The sequence below is a fragment of the Papio anubis genome, chromosome 12 (assembly GCF_008728515.1).
Source record: "Papio anubis isolate 15944 chromosome 12, Panubis1.0, whole genome shotgun sequence".
Taxonomy (NCBI): Eukaryota; Metazoa; Chordata; class Mammalia; order Primates; family Cercopithecidae; genus Papio; species Papio anubis.
Window position 1 is genome coordinate 41,599,203 of NC_044987.1, and position 18,985 is coordinate 41,618,187.

Consider the following 18,985-nt stretch of genomic DNA (forward strand, 5'->3'; position numbering starts at 1 on the left):
CAATAAACAGAGTGAAATCTTGCTTATCTGATGTGTGTGAGAAAAGTTAAATAAAACATAATACTTTACACAACCATTTGTCATTTGCTTCAAAGTGCTGAAGCATCTGGGATCTGCCTCTCTCCTACTCTCGTCTGGGAAGAAACCTGCTCCCACCCTCGACTGGGAAGAAACCAGTGCAGCCCAGTGTGGGTTTGTCTGTCTGTGAAGAGGCTCACTGGCCATTTCAGATTTATTGTGAACATTGTAATCCTCACTAGTTTCTTACATACAATCAAAGGTCATTTTTTTTTTTTTTTGAGATATCAGTTGTTCCCATGGTTTTCTGGAAGTTCGTGTTTTCTATATAAAAGGTGTTTTAAGGAAATAACTGTTCTGTCTTGTAGTCAGTTAAAGAAATGACTGGGCACCATGCTGTAGTCTGTAGAGGTCAAAAGATAAGCAGAGCAGTCTTTTTGGTTGGATGGTGAGTTAAATTACTCCTTAAGAAACTCCAAACTGACTGAAACATTATCTGGCTATCTCAAAGGAGTATAAGTATCAGGCTTAATGACAAATATAAAAAGCAGGTAGAGACATACAGCAAATGTTTAGAACATGGTAACAAAAGTAGAAATAAAACCCTATATCTAAATACTTACAGTGACATGAAACAATGTATATGCATGAAGGAATATGGGGAAAAGAAAAACACACAATATTGGAAAAAACAATAGAAAGAATAAAAAGAGTTGTTGGTTTAGGTGACATTTTCTGGGATGTGATTGAAATATTCATGTTTTGGAAAAGTTTCCTTATATTATTTGAGGAACCCAAAGAACAAAGATTATGTAATTAAGTAATAAAAATGTCCTGTGATAAATAAAAGATGTAAAATAGCATTTCTAAGAAAACACTGGTCAGGCTTTAGATTGAAAGGAAATTCCATGGAAACCTAGAAAAAAATAGGTAAATTCTCTCTGGAAACTTTGCTATTATGAATTCTTATCTTTTCTTTTTCTTCTTTTTCTTTTTTTAAACAGAGCTTAGCACAGACCCATGTAAAATGTGAGTGCCTAATACAAGAAATAGTTTTAAGTTATCATTTAATGCAATAACTTTTTTTTAGAAGGTTGTTGGCTTTTCTTTTCTAAAATTTCTAGTCCAAAACTGTCATCCTAGCATTCATATTTTAATTCAACTCCTCTAAAAAATGCTCTACATTTAAATGAAGGGAGAGAAGCCTTTCCATCCCTGGCATGAAAGGAGATTGCATTTGGCATTATTCACGACAGACATAATGTTGCAGAACATTTTGGAAATAAGTGGCTTGAATATTCAAAAAAGATGGAATGCGGAAGAGAATACAGGCAGAGATAGGATATTTGTCATTTTTAGGTTTATTTTCTTGCTTAGCTATTCATCTCTCGTCATAAAAGCTTTCTAGCTATCAGTCTTCAAACCGTCAGTAAACTATGGTCTTGCCTTATAGATGTTAAAATTAATTTTAAAACATCTAATTTTTAAAAAATTTAACAAAACAAGAGCCTGTATTTATTTGTCAGGTTCAGCAAGCAGTTCAGAATCCATGTCTACCATCTACTCTGCTACTCAGGTTGCCTCCAAAGATGTGAATTTGTGTTGTGAGGTTGAAGGAATTTCTGAAGCCCACAGACCACCTAGTAAACAAAGACTTGTTAAGATTCAGTTCACAGAACACCCTGGTAGCCCTCAGATTATCGGTGGCTTTGGTTATTTTAGTCTGAGGCCCTGGCTTGTTGGCCTACAGGTAAAAGCCAGTAAATTTATTGCGTATTTATTTTCTCTTCTCTATCCCAGAAAAATCCAAGATCGAACACAACAAAGGAAACTTTCCTTGCTGTTAATGATGGAAAACCTATTACTGAAACGTCAAGAACTTTATCCACCATCATCTCCCAAATAGGACAGCGGCTTGGCCAAAAAAGTTCATTTAGAGATGTTCTATTGTTAATGATCTGAATTTTACACGGTGATAAATGCTACTGAGGGTCAAATGCCATGCATTATGCTGAAATTTGTGCAGTGCAACAGCTCTCACCTGCTTCTATGGTATATATGAGTTCTGCATTTTCTCCTTTGTCTTTGTCCAGAGCTGTCACTTGCAGAACAGCTGATCCCAGAGCAGCAGATTCAAACACAGATGCTTCGTACAGTGGGTTGGTAAAATAAGGGCTGTGATCATTAGCATCCTCCACATTCACAATGACTCGGGCCAAGTTTCTTCGATAAGGAAACTCCTGATCTCTGACCTTTAGGCAAAATACAAGAAGTGGTGGGACTCAAATCTTAAATAGCAAAGAACTCACATGGCTATGTCTGGGGTGAAGACAAAATGAAATAATGCATGCAAAGTGCTTGACCCAGTTCCAGGCTTCTAGTAGGGTCTCAATAAATGGTAGTATCATCGAGTGAGGAAACTTTGGGAGGAAATCGCGAGCAGGGGTTACAATACCTTTACTGCTCAGCCTAATGTCTGGCCTGTGGTCTGTGCTCAGTCTGTGTGTGTAGAATTGATGCCTTGATATCACAAACACAGCGCTGTGCTCTGGCTCTCCCCATACAGTGGCCTCCCCCTTATTTGTGTACACAGCTGATAACAGAATAGTGGATAGAGGCTCTTCTGTAGGGGCAACTAAAGACTGGAATTAATGAACACAATGTAGGCATTTCCATTCATCCATTCAACAAACATTTATTGTCACCTATCTGTCTTAAGTCCTTGGCTTTGCTCTGATGGTACAGCAGTGAATTTGATACAGTTCCTGCCCTTAAGAAGCTTAGAGTCAAGTGGGAATACAAACAAGTAAATAGATGGGTATAATGCTTAGGGCTAAGTATTCTCATGGGATGCACTAAAGGTGCTCGCAGAATAGTGAGAAAAAACTAACCTAGCATTTCGCTTCCTGAAAAAGGTAACGAGAACAAGTAGGAGTGGTAAAATGGTGCTGGTAGTAGTGTGCGGCATTTTCAGGGCCAATATATACAAAAGTCTAGAGCTGAGAGAACCCTGACCATTGGGAAGATGAATCAAATCTTAATTTCTTACTTAGAGAAACGTTAAATAAAATGTCACACTTGACACAACCATTTGTCATTTTCTTCAAAGTGCTGAAGCACCCCCTTTCTGATTTCACCAGAAAACCTTGCTTGGCAGTTTTAAAGTTTCCTTTAGTTTGTATATGGCAGAAGCTTGCAAATAATCATTTCTTTAACCACAAGGTTTTGCTATCATTTGATGTAGCACTAATCAAATATGTGTTCTTGGCTTTTTCAATTTTAAACTCCATACCTGCAGAGAGATGTGAAGAAATTAGAAAATATACCGAAAAGAGCCAACAAAGAGAAAGGGGTTTTCAGAAATAGTACCTAGGAGGAATGAGCAAAATGACTAAAATGGCTTAGCTAGGAGAAAGGCAGTGTAAAGCACTTGTTTGCTTGAAATATTCAATTATGTAAGTGGTAAATGGTAGAGGGTGACCAAATGGATTTCTGAGTTTGTTAAAGAAAGAATGAACAGAAATGGCTTAAAGAATCATGAGAATGGAGTTAGTCACTAGCACAAGGTTTCTGCCCTTGGGGAAAACACATGCAGAATTAGCCCAGTGAATATGCTGAATTTCCCTGTCTGCAGACTGGTCTGCCATACCCAAGGACCAAGCTGGACTCTTTATTTGGGGATTGTTGAAATCCAGGTCAGTTCCAATTAAGCGTAAGCTCCTAGGGTGCAGGAACTTTGTCTTTTTTGTATCTTCAGTGCCTAGAAGAGTGTTTGGTGCATAGTAGGTGCTTGAGAAATATATGTTAAATGAATGAATGAAGGGCCAGAGTGATGACTGGAAGACCTCTATAAGTAACCCCATCTGTTTCCTGGAGTCTTAGTTGGAAACTATAGCTAAGTGTATGACACTCAAACTTCCTCTTGTCGTTGGAAGGTTTCTAGTCTTATGAAAGAAAAATAAAACTTAGTGGAACATTACTTTCAGCTGCTTAGGAATTTGTACTGTCTTAGTGCGGTATTTTAGCGCCAATCAGGGCAGAAGATTAAGTCTGTCCTTCTACCTGGTCTTAAAGGAACACAGTGGGGGCTCTGACAGGAAGTGGCTGTGCAATGCTGTGGGGATTCTTGGGTGGTTGGAGGGATAGACTTCAGGCCATAAATTAATCAAGGATGTTTCTTATTAATCTCTACTTCCCAATTATGTGAACTAGCTAAACACTACTCTAAAAGTAAAGCAATTTCTCCTACATAATTTGGAGGTCCCAAGAACACAAACTCAGATTGATACTCTCTGTAGGCTTTAGCATGTATTGAGATCTCTCTTGTGTACCAGTATTTACTACTAGGTCCAATGCCAGTACAATAAGTAATAAATTGGTTTTCCAAATCCTTCCAAGGACTGAGCATTGCATAGGCTGAGTAAATGATTACCCTTGTGATTAACTTCTCAAGGAATGTCTTTTCAATTTTTCTTTGAAATCTTCTGGGTGCAAACGAACCCCAGAGCCTGGGAACATGACCTGTTCCTTCCCTCTCAAGTCAGTCTGTTTGGAGCATTTACTGAGCAGCCCCTGCTGCAGAGCTTGTCTAATAGTTTAGTTTGGCAAAAATACAGAGTTGCTATCTAACAACAGTAATTCTTCATGAAATAAAAAGGCAAAAATGAAAGCAATCTCTCTGTGAAAAGACTAAATTTTCAACTACTTATAAAATTTAGGGGCCCTATACTTCTGAAGGCTAATGTGTGTGGCCTGAACAGTCAGTGGTTCTGTAGGAGAGCAAATTAGGATTTCGGTCCTACCATTATGTTGAGAATGTGCTTGTCCTGGGCCTCATGGTCCAGCCTCTCGGCAGTATAGAGCACGCCAGTGCTAGGGTCAATCCGGAATTTTCTCATGCTGATGGAGTCGATGCTGCTATGAACAGTGTAGCTCAGCTTGTGCTTCTCATCTCTATCTGTGGCTTCAATCTGCAAGATCTCCGTGTCTGGAAGCACATCCTCGGAAATTGTCACATCGTAATTCGGCTGAGAGAATTCTGGGCCATTATCATTATTATCCAGCACTTTGATAAATACCTATAGTTAAAAGAAGACAAGAATGATGACTAATGCCAATTTGCTCATTGCTAATAAAAGTATGCCCTCCCTCCTTTTTATCCCCCTTCCATGTCCTTGGATCCTAGCTTCTAGTAGCTCTTGCAACACAGAGGAAGCTCTCTTATAAAAACACTCTGTAATTAGAGGTTGACAATAAACCAGTAGTTTATATTAGCAGGAACATAAACTATGAGCTGATCAATATTCTCACTATTAATTGAACAGCTGCAACAGCTACTTGAAGGTGATAATTCTGTGGAATTCTTTGATGCACAATGTATATGATCACAAGGTGACCTTAGTTTGTTAAGGCGCCATTATCTTAAGTTCTTATTATGTGTTTCTCTTGGTGGACTTCTGTGGAGGCAGGGACAGAATGGGAAAAGGAGCACAGAAGAGGCAAAGGAGCCAATGAGGTGGGACTCAGAGCAGTCACAGCTTCTCAATGGCAGTGTCCACGCACTGTGGTTGTCCTGATAGGAGGGGTTTAGCAAAGAACATAGCTCTAATGATAGTTAAGGTATGAAGTTTCCCAATAAGTTTCCTAATTGTTTTCTTTCATAAAGCATTTTGTTATGTAAATTTTCAGACAAATATAAAATAGTGTAATGAACACTCCAGTATGTATCACTCAGCTTTGATGATAATCAATTGCTAATCTAGTTTCATCATACTGCCACTCATCCCTGCCTATTTCCCCATGTTATTTTAAAGCAAATCCCACCCATCATGTAATTTCACTATGCATCTTTAAAAGACAGGACTCTTAGAATAAACACAAACACACACAATCCCATTGCTGCACCTAAGCAGAGAAGAGTAGTTCCTTAATATCATCAAACAGCCTATTGGTGTTCATACTTCTCTAATTGTTTTTAAGTATCTTTTTATCACATATATGCATATATATATTCATAATTTATTTTAATCAAGATATGCATATAAGGTCCAAACATTGCATTTGGTTGATACATCCATAAATGGGTTAATTCTATTTTAATTTATAGGTTCTCCTTCAAACTCTTCTCTTACTATTTCCTTGGATTTTTTACGGTGTTATTGCCAGTATTGAAGAAACTGAGCCATTTTTTCTTTAGTTTCCACAGTCTGAATTTTGCTCATAGTGCCCCTGTGGTTTTGTTTTACATGTCCCTCTGTACCCTGTAGTTCTTATAAGTTGTTTGATCTAAAAGGTTTGCTAAGATTCAATTTCCTTTTTTCTCGTTGTTGTTTTTTTTTTTGACAAAAATCCTTGATGAGTGATTTAGTGTACTTCCATCTGGAGATACATAGTATCTGGTTCTCTCTCTTGTTCTGTGATATTAGCAGACACTGGCAATCATTATACAGATAATCCATTAAAAATTTCAGATTGATAATGTTCTAATTCTATTATTTTCTTCCTTATTTATTAGCTGGAATAGTTCTCTAAAAAGAAACTTCTCAACTATTTGGTTACTGTGAAGTACATTTCATATAGGAAAGGTAGGATAAATAATTCTTTCCCTTTATTATTTTGAAATAGTGAGTTGGTTCCTTAGCTCCTCCCAAAGTGACAAATGAGGTACTCTTTTTCAACCATTATTATGAACTCATGAATTTAATCACATCCGATTTGTTCCTCTCTATTGCAGTTATTATATTAATGATGCATAAATAGCCCTACCTTGGCCTGTAGGAGCCTCTTCCAGTTAGTTCTTGACATCTTTTGACATAACCTTAGTATTCTAAGATAGCTTCCTTGCTTTCTGATAATTGCTACCAGTAATTTTTTCCAGTGTTATTTTGCACATTTTCTGCCCCAATCTTGAATTACCCATTTCTCCAAAATGGCTTGTTTTCTTTTTAGTTAGAAATGATATTTAGATACCATGATCCACTGCTAGGAATACTTATTGCTACTGGATTGGCTATTATGTTTCAGTTTTATTCACTGGACAGAGTCAGGAAATGTTTTTGGTTTTTAAAAAATAAATATTTCATGAGTTCATATTGCTACTTCCTATTCAAAATTAGAGCATCAAGGTTTTTACTTAATCTCATTGTTTTTACATTTGTATCTCCTTTTTCTCATGCTGAAATTTCTCATGCTTAATGACATCATCAAAATTATTCACTGCTTTATTTGAACCACATGCACAAAAATCTCAGAATAATTCCAACATTCTTATTATAATTGTAATTATGACCATTAAAAATAATTTTCATATTATTTTGTAGTTCTTTTTATTTATTTTTATAATTATATATGTATAATTACAATGATTATAATAATAAAATAAGTTATAATTTATTCCTAGTTGGATAAATAATTGCAATTATTATAGCATAATTGCAATTAAAAATACTATCTACTTTCTATCAGGTGCTATACAGGTTTAAGAAGAACAAGCAAGAATAACCAGGAATTCATCTAACTAGGAATATATAGTATTTGTGTTCAAATTTTAGACTTGCTTTTTAAATATTTAATTTAATATTATATGTAAAGGTACCAAAGTCAAATTTTCAAAAAAAATATATTCAAAGCAGTTCAGCTTCTATACCTTCCCCCTACACTCTATTCCCTTCTCCTGCAGATAACTTTACAAAAATGTATGGTTTACTCATCAAACATTTTGTTAGTATAAACATACTTTATACGCTCTTCCCTGCCATGCTATTTCATTTAACATTACAGTTACAGTTAACATAACATTAACATCAGTTCTCAACTGGGGAGGGTTTTGTCTTCCAGGGGGCATTCAGTAGTGTCTGGAGGCATTTTTGGTTGTCACACTTGGAGGAGGGCTGTTACTGACATCCAGTAGGTACAGGCCAGGGATGCTGCTAAACATCCTACAACACACAGGACAGCCCCCGCAACAAAGAATTATCTGGCCCAAAATATCAGTAGTGTTGCTGTGGAGAAACCCTGCATTATATCCTGAAGATAATGCCACAGAAGTACAGAGATACTCTTCCAGAGAGTAGATGAATCAGTTAATTCAACTAGTTTTCTACTGGTGTTCATTTAAGATATCTCCAATTCTTGTTCTTAGAAAGAGTGTGCAAGGAAGAGCCTCGTGCCCATTTAAAAAATATTTTTTGCTAGCCTATATTTGGGTTCTAGAATTGGGATGGTTGGATCGAAGTACAGCTGCTTAGTTTTATTATTATATATGTTTCCATATTTCCCCTGCCCAATGGTTTTATCATTTTGCATTCCCATGATAATATAGAAGAATGATTGTTTCCACAACCTTGCCAACATAATATGTAGTAAGACTTCTAGATGTTTTGCCAATCTGATAGATGAGAAATGGCATTTCAGTATAGTTTTAATTTACCTTTCTCTTATTTTTGAGTGAGGTTGGAGAAACTTTTCATATATTTAAGATCCATTTGCATTTCTTTTTCTGTTAAATTATTTGTATCTCATCTCATTCTTCTACAGGTTAGACGGCCTCTCGTTCTTTATTTTTGGAAGTTTGGTGATATAAATTGCAAATATGCTTTCAATTTTGTCATGTATATTTATTTTGCTTATGGTGGTTTTTTTTTTTTTTTTTTTTTTTTTGCCATGCAAAAGTGAATACATCAATCTTTTTCCTTATTATTTCTGGATGTTAATTCATAGTTTAGAATATTTTTTGAGCTTTCAGGTTATAAATGGACACATTCATTTTAAAACATGCATTTGCATGTTTTCTTTTCTTTCATTTACATCGCTAATCAAGTTGGAATTTTTCCTGGCATACTGCGATTATTTTCCATATGGCTCTCCATTTATCTCAATGCTACTCTTTAGAAGACCATCACTTCCCACTGATTTGAGAAGCCACCTTTATTGTACTCTATATTTACACATGCAGTTAGCATATTTCTGGATTTTTCTATTCGGCTCCATTGGTTTATCTGACTTCTCATGTATCAGTACCAAAATGTCTTAATTATAGAGGCTTTATAGTACATTTTAATGTTTGGAAAGGCTAGGCTCTCTTTTTCTTCTTTCTCATGGTTTTCCTGGCTATTCTTGCTTGTTCTTCTTAATAAACCTGTATAGCACCTGATAGAAACTGGATAGTATTTTTTATTGCAATTATGCTATAAGGACAGGTTAATAAAGGAAAACTGACTTCTTTCCAATGTAGTCTTCCTATCTAAGAATATGGTTTGTCTTTTCATTTGTTCAATCTACTGTTTTACCTTTCCAGGAACATTTAGATTTCCTTAAATAGGTTTTGAACACATTTTAAAGTTTATATATGTACTACCCTAAATAGAGTCTTCTTTTCCAATATATAGTTCACTGTTTTTTTTTTTTTTTTTGGTTGTATATATGTAGGCTATTGATTTTTGTATGTTAAATTTTTAACCTGTTATTTTAATAAATTTTCCTATTACTTATAGAAGTTTTTCCTTTCAGTCTTTTGAGTTTTTCAGATATATAATTATACTACATGCAAACAGAGATAGTTCTACCTTTTTCTTTATGACACAAACTGGTTTATCTTGTCTAATTGCATTGGCTATTACAGCATGACAGTAAATAGTAGTGAACATAGTGATGCTCTTGTCTGATTCCTGACTAACAGAAAAAATCCTCTAGTTATTCTCCATTAAATATTATGCTAGTGTTTGGCTATATTTCAGAACATTATTTACTTTTAAAAATAAATGCAACCAGATTATGGCTATCTGCATAAATGGCTGCACTATCACTCACTTTGGTACAAATATGCCTTTTTTGAGGAAGAGACAAGCGGTGGTGCTACCACCTCCGTGCCAGGATAACTTGCCATTCAGAGTCAGCTGGACATGGGACAAGTTTGCCCTGTAGTAGTTTGTGGTAGAAAAAGGGTTAAAAAGTGTGCCAGTAAAGTTTTGGGTATTGTTCTTATCTCCACTGTATTTGCAGAACCATACTAGATTCTTTGAATGCCAATTCTTTCATTCAGAAAGTTCAAGTTAACTTAGTCAAGATGCTAAAATATTTGTGTTCAGTTATATTAATGGGAGGAAAAAGCCTTTCCGGCCAGCAAGCCTGCCCTGACCTTCATGAAGTTTCAAAGTTGATGTGCTCTTGAAAAGCTTGCCTCTTTTTGCTTGCTTTGTCTTAAGCCTAATCTACAGTCAGAACAAGTGTTTCTCTGTAAAAGACTTCCTTCTCCTCATTTACTTTTTATTTCCCACAGTCGGGGCCATTTGTGAGCTCCTGAACTAACAAACAAAGCAAAGTAACTCTCAAAGATGTTGTGTTCAAAATGGTAATTGAAATGCCTAAAGAAATACAATGAAATCAAAGCAGGAGGAAACTCGAATATAGGAAGTCTCTTCAGAGCTGGTTTCAATGCTGCCCACCACAAACACTTTGGGTTTTGCAGGCTCTTCTAAGCTAAGTCTGGGTAGATGCCAAGCTCTGCTTCACAAAGGCTCATGGTATAAAGTGTCCATGGGGCGAGCTGTAGGGTGAAGGCGCTGTCTTTTATTAGAACCAATTAAGTCCTAAATTACTGAAATTCTCTTCTGCCTCTGCTGGCATTTCAAAACCTTATTTAAAACATTCTATAGTTGTGATTTCAAGGGTGAAGCCCCTTGTATTCTCCTCAAGCTTGTAAGTTTTGTTTTTGAATGTATAAGTGGAAATATCACATCAGCTTGTACTTGTTTTACAGTTTATAAATCTGTATCACATTCATTTCCTAGACTTTATTTTTTATGGTTTACCAGTGGGGAAAATGAGAATTGGAGAAGTTAAAAGATATGGCTGAAGTCTCTATGTCAAGGCCAGACTCAACCCCAGGTATTACAGAGCCAATTCTGTATTCACCTCATCCTATCAATTCCGTGTGCATTAAGTTACACACACATTAAAAGTAAATGCATGTAACATTTATACATACAATGTGTACAAATATTATGTACTTTGCTATAGAGAAATCCTAATTTACAAAATAGAAACTGATTCCATTCTCATTTCAGGAAAATTCATATGCGGTTATTTTAAATATAAAGATCCCTGGTCCCTTTAAAATTAGAATCTATTTTCAAAAATTGATCTCCTCATAAATTGTCAAGCCCAGATCTATTATACACAGTAAAATTTTATTATTATTATTTTATGAGACAGGGCTTTCCTCTGTCTCCTAGGCTGGAGCACAGCGGCACAATCATGGCTCACTGTAGTTTCAGACTCACACCTCAGCCTCCCAAGTAGCTGGCACAATTGGAGTGCACCACCAGGACCGGCTAATTTTTTGTTTTGTAGAGATGAGTTCTCACTATGTTACCCAGGCTGGTCTCAAACTCCTGGCCTCAAGTGGTCCTTCCACCTTGGCCTCCCAAAGTGTAGGGATTACAGGCATGAGCTGCCACACCTTGCTGTAGGTTTTTTTTTTTTTTTTTTAAATTAAAAAAGAAAGTCTTACATTTTAAGATTTGGCTTGCTGCCTTATTTTATCTGTATACATTTGTAGTTGTTCCAGCATTTTCCTAATCTAAATACACAAGGGAAGTGTAGGCCAGTGCCTTTTTTTTTTTTTTTTTTTTTTAGATGGAGTCTCGCTCTGTCACCCAGGCTGGAGTGTAGTGGCATGGTCTTGGCTCACTGCAACCTCTGCCTCCCAGGTTCAAGTGATTCTCTCACCTCAGCCTCCCAAGTAGCTGGGACTACTGGTACATTCCACCACCCCCGGCTAATTTTTGTATTTTTAGTAGAGACGGGGTTTCACTATGCTGGCCAAGCTGGTCTCGAATTCCTGACCTCGCGATCCGCCCGCCTTGGCCTCCCAAAGTGCTGGGATTACAGGCGTGAGCCATCGCACCCAGCCAGCCATTGCCTTTTTCACTGCCAAGAGGCAGATGACAGAAAAGGAGATGAAAGAAAAACCCTGATGAGGGAGATGCCCTGTGGGAGTCTGTTGTTCTAGGGAATCATAGAGCAGCTTTAGCAAAAGTGATTTGTTTCTTCTCCACTTTTAAGTAGGTTCAGGATGAAGGGAGGCCATAAAACAAAGTCCACATCTTCAAGGTAAAAACCTACTTTTAAAGGAAGCAGGCCAATTAGAAACTCCAAACACAGCAGTTAGAGATGACAGAGGAGGAATGAAATCCTCAAAGCACTGAAGGTCAAGACTAACCTTAGGAATTCAGGTCACAGCCCTACCAGCCCTAATACATGCAAGTCCTTTGGGAGAAAGACTGGCCAATCTCATTAATTGCCTTTGTGAGGCTTTGGAACTTTGGAGATTATCTGAAAGAGATTTTTAAATCTCAAATTTGGCTGTGGAGCATACAGATACAAGTTGATTTTCCTATCTTTTAAATTTTATTTTAATTAATTAATTTTTGAGACAGGGTCTTTGGAGTGTAGTGGTGTGATCACGGCTCACTGCAGCCTCGACCTCCCAGGCTCAGGGGATCATCCTGCCATCCAAGTAGCTGGGATTTATAGGCGTGTGCCACGCCTGTCTAGTTTTTTTTAGTTTTTGTAAATTCTGGGCTGGTCTTGAACACCTGGGCTCAAGCAATCCTCTTGCCTTGACCTCCCAAAGTGTTGGGATTATAAGCATGACCTCTGTACCCAGGCCTTTAATTTTTTTTAGAGACAGGGTCTCAGGGCATGATCATAGCTTACTATGACCTTGAACCTTTGGGCTCGAGTGATCCTTCTGCCTCAGCCCCTTGGGTAGCTGAAACTATGTATGCATGTGACCACCACATCTGGCTAATTAAACAATTAGTATTATTATTATTATTGCAGAAACAAGTTCCCATTGTGTTGTTCAGGCTAGTGTTGAATTCCTGGCCTCAAGTGATCCTCCTGCCTTAGCCTCCCAAAATGTTGGAATTACATGTGTGAGCCACCGTGCTTGGCCTTCCTACCTTTATAAGTTTAAAGGATTACTTGAATAAGAAGAACATTAAAACCACAAAATCACATGAGTCCCTGAATCAAATCAATGTAACTTTTAGATTATAATTTGGACATGGCTGTCTCTGTGTTTTTTCATAATAACAATAATAGCCACACACATATTTTACAGCTAACTTTAAGTGAGAAATAAACATTAATAAAGCCTGTATGTGTCTAGCATATCACAGAGTCCAAGAATCTTCTCGTAATAGCTTATTTCATCTTATAATTTATGAGGCATATAAAGTTTTATCCTCATTATGCCGAAGAAACTGAGTCTCAGAACGACTGAGCTGCCTTCTGTAGTAACACAGACAGCAATTGGTTAAGTGCTAACTTCAACTTGGGTTGCCTAATTCTGAGTTGGTGCTCCTTTCATCATACCAGATGATTTCAATAATGAGTTAAAATGTGTATTTCATATATATAAAAGTGTAGGAAAATGTTCCTGGACTCGTATATGATTTTGAGAAGAAGCAGGTTTATATCTTTTTACCTGTGTACACCTAGGCAGGCCACCTGAGCAGTCTGTGTCTCAATTTCTCACTGGAAATGAGTGTAATGATAACACTTGATTTAAGTATCCCAGAGTTACAGGGAAAAGAAGCTTAAGAATGAGCCTTATGGCCAGGTGCGGTGGCTCAGTGGGAGGCCAAGGCAGGTGGATCACTTGAGGTCAGGAGTTCGAGACCAGCCTGGCCAACATGGGGAAACCCCGTTTCTACTAAAAATACAAAAGTCAGCTGGGCATGGTGGTGGGCGCCTGTAGTCCCAGCTACTCCAGAGCCTGAGGCAGGAGAATTGCTTGAACCTGGGAGGTGGAGGTTGCAGTGAGCCGAGATTGCACCACTGCACTCCAGCCTGGGTGATAGAGTGAGACTCTGCCTCAAAAAAAAAAAAAAAAAAAAAAAAAAGCCTTATTACTTCAATAATTATTATATAAATACCAGGTATCTATATTACTATGTATTTTCATCCATTAACTCTTTGAAAGAGCCATGTTCTAGTTTCATTTAAACTTGCTCTGATGATGCAGTAACTCAGATTGGTTTGGCAGATATATGGGGAAAGTTGCTAAAATTCATAATTTCTCATCTTTGGTAATGTGTGTCTCCGGGGCCCAAAAGCTCAGTGGGTTGAAGTGAGAGCTATAAGGAGGCTGAAGTATTTTGCTCTCTTCTTTGAATGGCTGACTATCAGACATTCTGATAGCCACAGGCGGCATCACGTTCCCCAAGCTGCCATCTTAAGAGTGTCTCCTTCATAACTAGTAGGGCCAGGTGAGTTTCTTTTCCTGCATTAGAACAGATATCAAAAATTTAATCTTGCTTTTAAGAGACAGCATTGTGTAGTGGTTAAGAGAGCAGGATCTGGAACCTGGATATAAACCCTGATCTACTCAAGTTATTTAACTTGCTTTGCCTCTCTTTCCTTATCTGTAAAGTGGGCATGACAGTAGTAGGTTATTTTTCTATTTGTACTATAGGCTGGGTGCAGTGCCTCATGCCTATCTATAATCCCAGCACTTTGGGAGGCCGAGGCAGGCAGGACTAAAGCCCAAGAGTTCAAGACCAGCTGGGGCAATGTGGCAAAAACCCACCTCTAAAAAAAATACAAAAATTATCTGGGTGTGGTGGTGCATGCCTATAGTGTCAGCTACTTGGAAGGCTTGAGGTGGGAGGATCGTTTGAGCCCAGGAAGTCCAGGCTACAGTGAGCCGTGATTGTGCCACTGCACTTCAGCCAGGGTGACAGAGTGAGACCCTGTCCTGGGGGAAAAAAAAAAAAAGTTACCATAAACTTAGAAGCTTAAAACACTGATTATCTCATAGTTGTGTAGGTGAGGACTCAAGGACGAACTCAAGGGTTGGCATGAATGTGTTCCTTTCTGGAAGCTCTGGGGATGACTGCCCCAAGATCATTCAGGTTGTTGACCAAATATAGTTCCTTGTGGTTGTAGAACGGAGGTCTCTGGTTTCCCTGCTGGCTGTCTGCTGGGAGTCTCTCCAGCTCCTTAAGGCTGCGTTAATTCCTTGCCATGTTGCTGCTTTCACATTCAAATTAGAAATGATGTCTCAAGTCCTTCTCACATTTTGAATCTCTTACTTCCCCTTTTGCTGCCTCTCTTCTGACTCCAGCTGGAGAGTTATCTGCTTAAGGGCTCTTGTGATTCGACTGGGCCTAGCTGGATACTCCAGGATCCTCTCTGTATCTGTAATCTCTGTATGCAGATATATACCCTAATCATATCTGCAAAGTCCCATTTGCCATGTAACATAACATTCATGAATCCAAAGATTAGAACATGAACATCTTCTTGGGGAAGTGAAAGAAGGAGAGCCCTGTTGCCTACCACAAATAGCACCTGCTTCACTGAGTAACTGTAAGAGTTAAATGATTTTGTTTTTAAGGATAAATATATGTAAACACTTGGGTTTTAAAATCTACTTCATGTGTTTCAGTCTGTTATAGTCATTATTCCATTATTCTTTTGGATATTCATATTATCCTATCTTTAATCAGTGGAAATCCATTTGAGTTTCCTCTTGTCATGCTTTACCATGATTCCAGTAGGCTTTTCTGGCAGGAAAAGATGCCCTAGGCTCCTGCTCCAAACCTGCAATTATCCATTTCTATGCAGAATCCTGACTCCTTTCCATGGTAAGTGGTATGTAAAGACTACAGTCTGGGCACTGTGGGTAGAATTCCTCTTAAAATAACTTTGTAGTGCTACTTTATGTTTGGATGGATGATAACCCCATCCTCCTAGGCATTTCATTATCCCCACTCCTTATGGGCCTCTGTTTCTACCTGGATACTCTCTATTCCTCCCCTGCTCATAACAGCCAATGCTCCTTGTGATTCCTCAACTCTTTTCCAACCAGACACAGTACCGATTCCTTCAACCTTTTCATCCCTCTGTGCCAGACACCCTTCAGACATCCTCACTCATCTCTGGGCTTCTAAGACATTAACACGAGGAACACTTCTGTAATGTTTAGGACTGGTAGTACCCCTTTCTCCCACAGACTCTTCCTTTAAAAAAAAAAAAAATTCTCAAAGAGAGTTAATTTCCCGTTTGCTGTCCAGGGCTTTGGTTGGACAAACAGTCCTTCCTTTTTTTTTTTTTTTTTTTTTGAGACGGAGTCTCGCTCTGTCGCCCAGGCTGGAGTGCAGTGGCGTGATCTCGGCTCACTGCAAGCTCCACCGCCTCCCGGGTTCACGCCATTCTCCTGCCTCAGCCTCCCTAGAAGCTGGGACTACAGGCGCCCGCCACCACGCCCGGCTAATTTTTTTTGTATTTTTAGTAGAGACGGGGTTTCACCGTGTTCGCCAGGATGGTCTTGATCTCCTGACCTCGTGATCCGCCTGCCTCGGCCTCCCAAAGTGCTGGGATTACAGGCGTGAGCCACCGCCCCCGGCCCCAAACAGTCCTTCTTAACCCAGAACAATAGTGCTTTGAAACACTATGGATAACAGGCAAGCCCAGTGACAGAGCTGGGGAGCCTTCAGAGGACAATGATTCCCCCAGGTATGTGCATATGTTTCTCAGGGAGTGTTGGGGGCTGCATGTTGAAATTTTTAACTAGAGTTACTGGCTGAAAAAAAAAGTGTTAAGGAGTTAGTTTATCTTAACCATTTTTAGATCACATACCCATTTGAACATCTGATGAAAATTATGAACTTTTTCTCTAGAAAAACATATACACATGCCAAAATTTACTAACAAGTTCATGGGCTTCAAGGACCTTTTAGGAACGCAAACTGCTTTTGTAGGGTTCAAGTTGTTTGTATAACTAGGCCCTGATTTGCATGGGTTTGTTAGAGACAGCAGGATTTGAAGTGGGGCAGGGGTCTGGATAAGAAGGCATCAGGGTGCTGGTTTAAAATCACTCCAGTGAACATTAGTCATTCTTCGGTCCAGGAAATTGCTAATTCCGGTGCCAGTTCATGCACTATCTGCTATCATTCCACAACATTAGTAGTGTAGAGAATGAATAAGCTTTTAAAACTTGGGATAATTCTCGGGACACAGCAAGCACTAAAAAATGCCAGTTGATTTTAGGCAAAGAGAAGACTATTACAGAGCCACCAAAGGCGGCCATCCTGGGATGGCACATGAGGAACTGGGAAAAGCCCACTAAGATACCTTTGGCCTGGTGTGGCCACAGAGCCCTTGACAAATTCTACCTCATGTGCACTGAGGGTGCCTTAAGGCACTGTCTTGCACTTTCCACCCCAGAACAAGTCAGAAAGTATCCAGAATAGCCCTCACTGAAGGACGGGGATGCAGCCACTGGATCTTCCACTTCATCTGAGGCACTTCATCTGAGGTAAATCCCATGTGTGCCTCAGAGAAACTAACAGGTGATAGGAATAATAACAATAGCAGCAGTAGCTACTATTAACTGAATTCTTACTACATTTAGACCTCATGCTGATACTCTGCATGCATAAACTCATGTAATCCTCATAGCAACTCCCATGTTGTAGGTATTGGCACCTCCAAACAAGAAGACCAGGGTGCAGAGAAGTCAGGTGACTTGCTTGAGGTGACTCATCTGTTTTGTGGCAGAGTGGAGATTGGGATGCAAAATTACCTGCTACAAAGCCCATGTTGCCAAATACTAACATTGTATTACAAAAAGCATAATAATATCCCCTACAAAATAAAGAACTAGTTTATGCAGAGGCCCTTGTCCATCTTGCTAGGAGGTTTTTGTCAATGTTGGGATGCTGTATTCTTACGTTTAGTTCACTGGAATCTTTTCAGCCTAAAACCCACAGGACCTTCTTATGTTTTGTGCTCACACTAAGGAATCTCAGTAAAGAAAAGGATGTTTATCATTAGATATTGTAGCTCTGAGGCACAAGAATCCTGTGAGAGTTGGGAGACTAGGACAAAACTGAAGGTGAAGGAAGGGTTTTCATGTGGACACAGAATCACTGAGGATCTGATTTATTTGACATTTGTGAAGCCAAGTTCAACATGTTGTTTATGGATGACTTGAAGCCCTGTCATATCATGTTTTATGATTCCAAATGAACAAAGCAGAGAAAAGTTCCCGCAGGAAAACTGAACAGGTGTTTTGGGGCTACAGGACATTTATTTAGTTATATGGTGAAGGTTATCTGTTTGATGGTAGAATCATTAAGTTGCCCAGGGTCATGCATGGGAGCATGCTTTCATGGTTTCTGAAAGAAATCCGGAATGCCTTTTATTTCCCAAAACATCCTTTTGTCAAAGTGTTCTTGACATGGAGGGTGCTGACTAATTCAGAGAAGCACTCCTACCACCACTGCCGGGAAAGCTGTGGTAAATATGAGAGAGGCCTGGATTGGCAGGGGCTGGTGAGGTGGTCAGGCCCTAAGATAGCTCAGTAGACAGAGTAATGACTTCCTGATGGTAATACCAATGACATACAGGTATGTACTTTGGAAACTCTTAGTTCCCACTTCGTACAAAGGTCATGACTCTGGAGACACAGAGTGACTTGAACGCTTTTGACAAGAAAATCTCTTGGCATCCTTTGTTAACTTCCTTATCTTGGCCTTACCAAAAGGTGCCTCAAAGTTCACCTAATTCTCTAACTCCTTCTAGATAGCCCTGGAGATAAGCCTAACTGTATACAAGTCAGAAACAAAATAAACAAAAACAGGACTCAAACGGTGTGTACGTTCAAAGTTTCGTAATACATGTTTCCATATTAACTTGAAAAAAATGAGCGCATGTCAGTCACCTGGATTTAAAACTCTGAATCACTGTGACCTTAGTACTTAGCATCTAGAACTGCTCCTAGCCCATGGTAAGAACTCTAAAGATATTTGTGGAACAAATGCTGTTAAATGATTTCTCATCTGGTTCTAATAAAATTCTAAAGTAAAAGTATCATTGATAATTTTTGTTGTTGTTAACATGAGTTAGTTTTGTGCTTTGGAGATCCAGCATATCTGCTGCGTAGACTCTGCTG

General features: G+C 38.6%; 1 protein-coding gene across 5 annotated transcripts in view; it reads right to left on the reverse strand.

Annotated features, from left to right (window-relative positions):
• FAT3 (FAT atypical cadherin 3) overlaps positions 1-18,985 on the reverse strand; it is a 703,955-nt gene that overhangs the window by 104,192 nt on the left and 580,778 nt on the right. For all 5 annotated transcript variants that reach the window (XM_021926426.2, XM_021926429.2, XM_021926427.2 and 2 more), the window contains 2 exons: positions 4,821-5,096; positions 2,060-2,270 (listed from right to left, as the gene is read on the reverse strand). In XM_021926426.2, the coding sequence (XP_021782118.2) occupies positions 2,060-2,270; positions 4,821-5,096 (487 nt within the window). The remainder of the gene's footprint in view (positions 1-2,059; positions 2,271-4,820; positions 5,097-18,985) is intronic.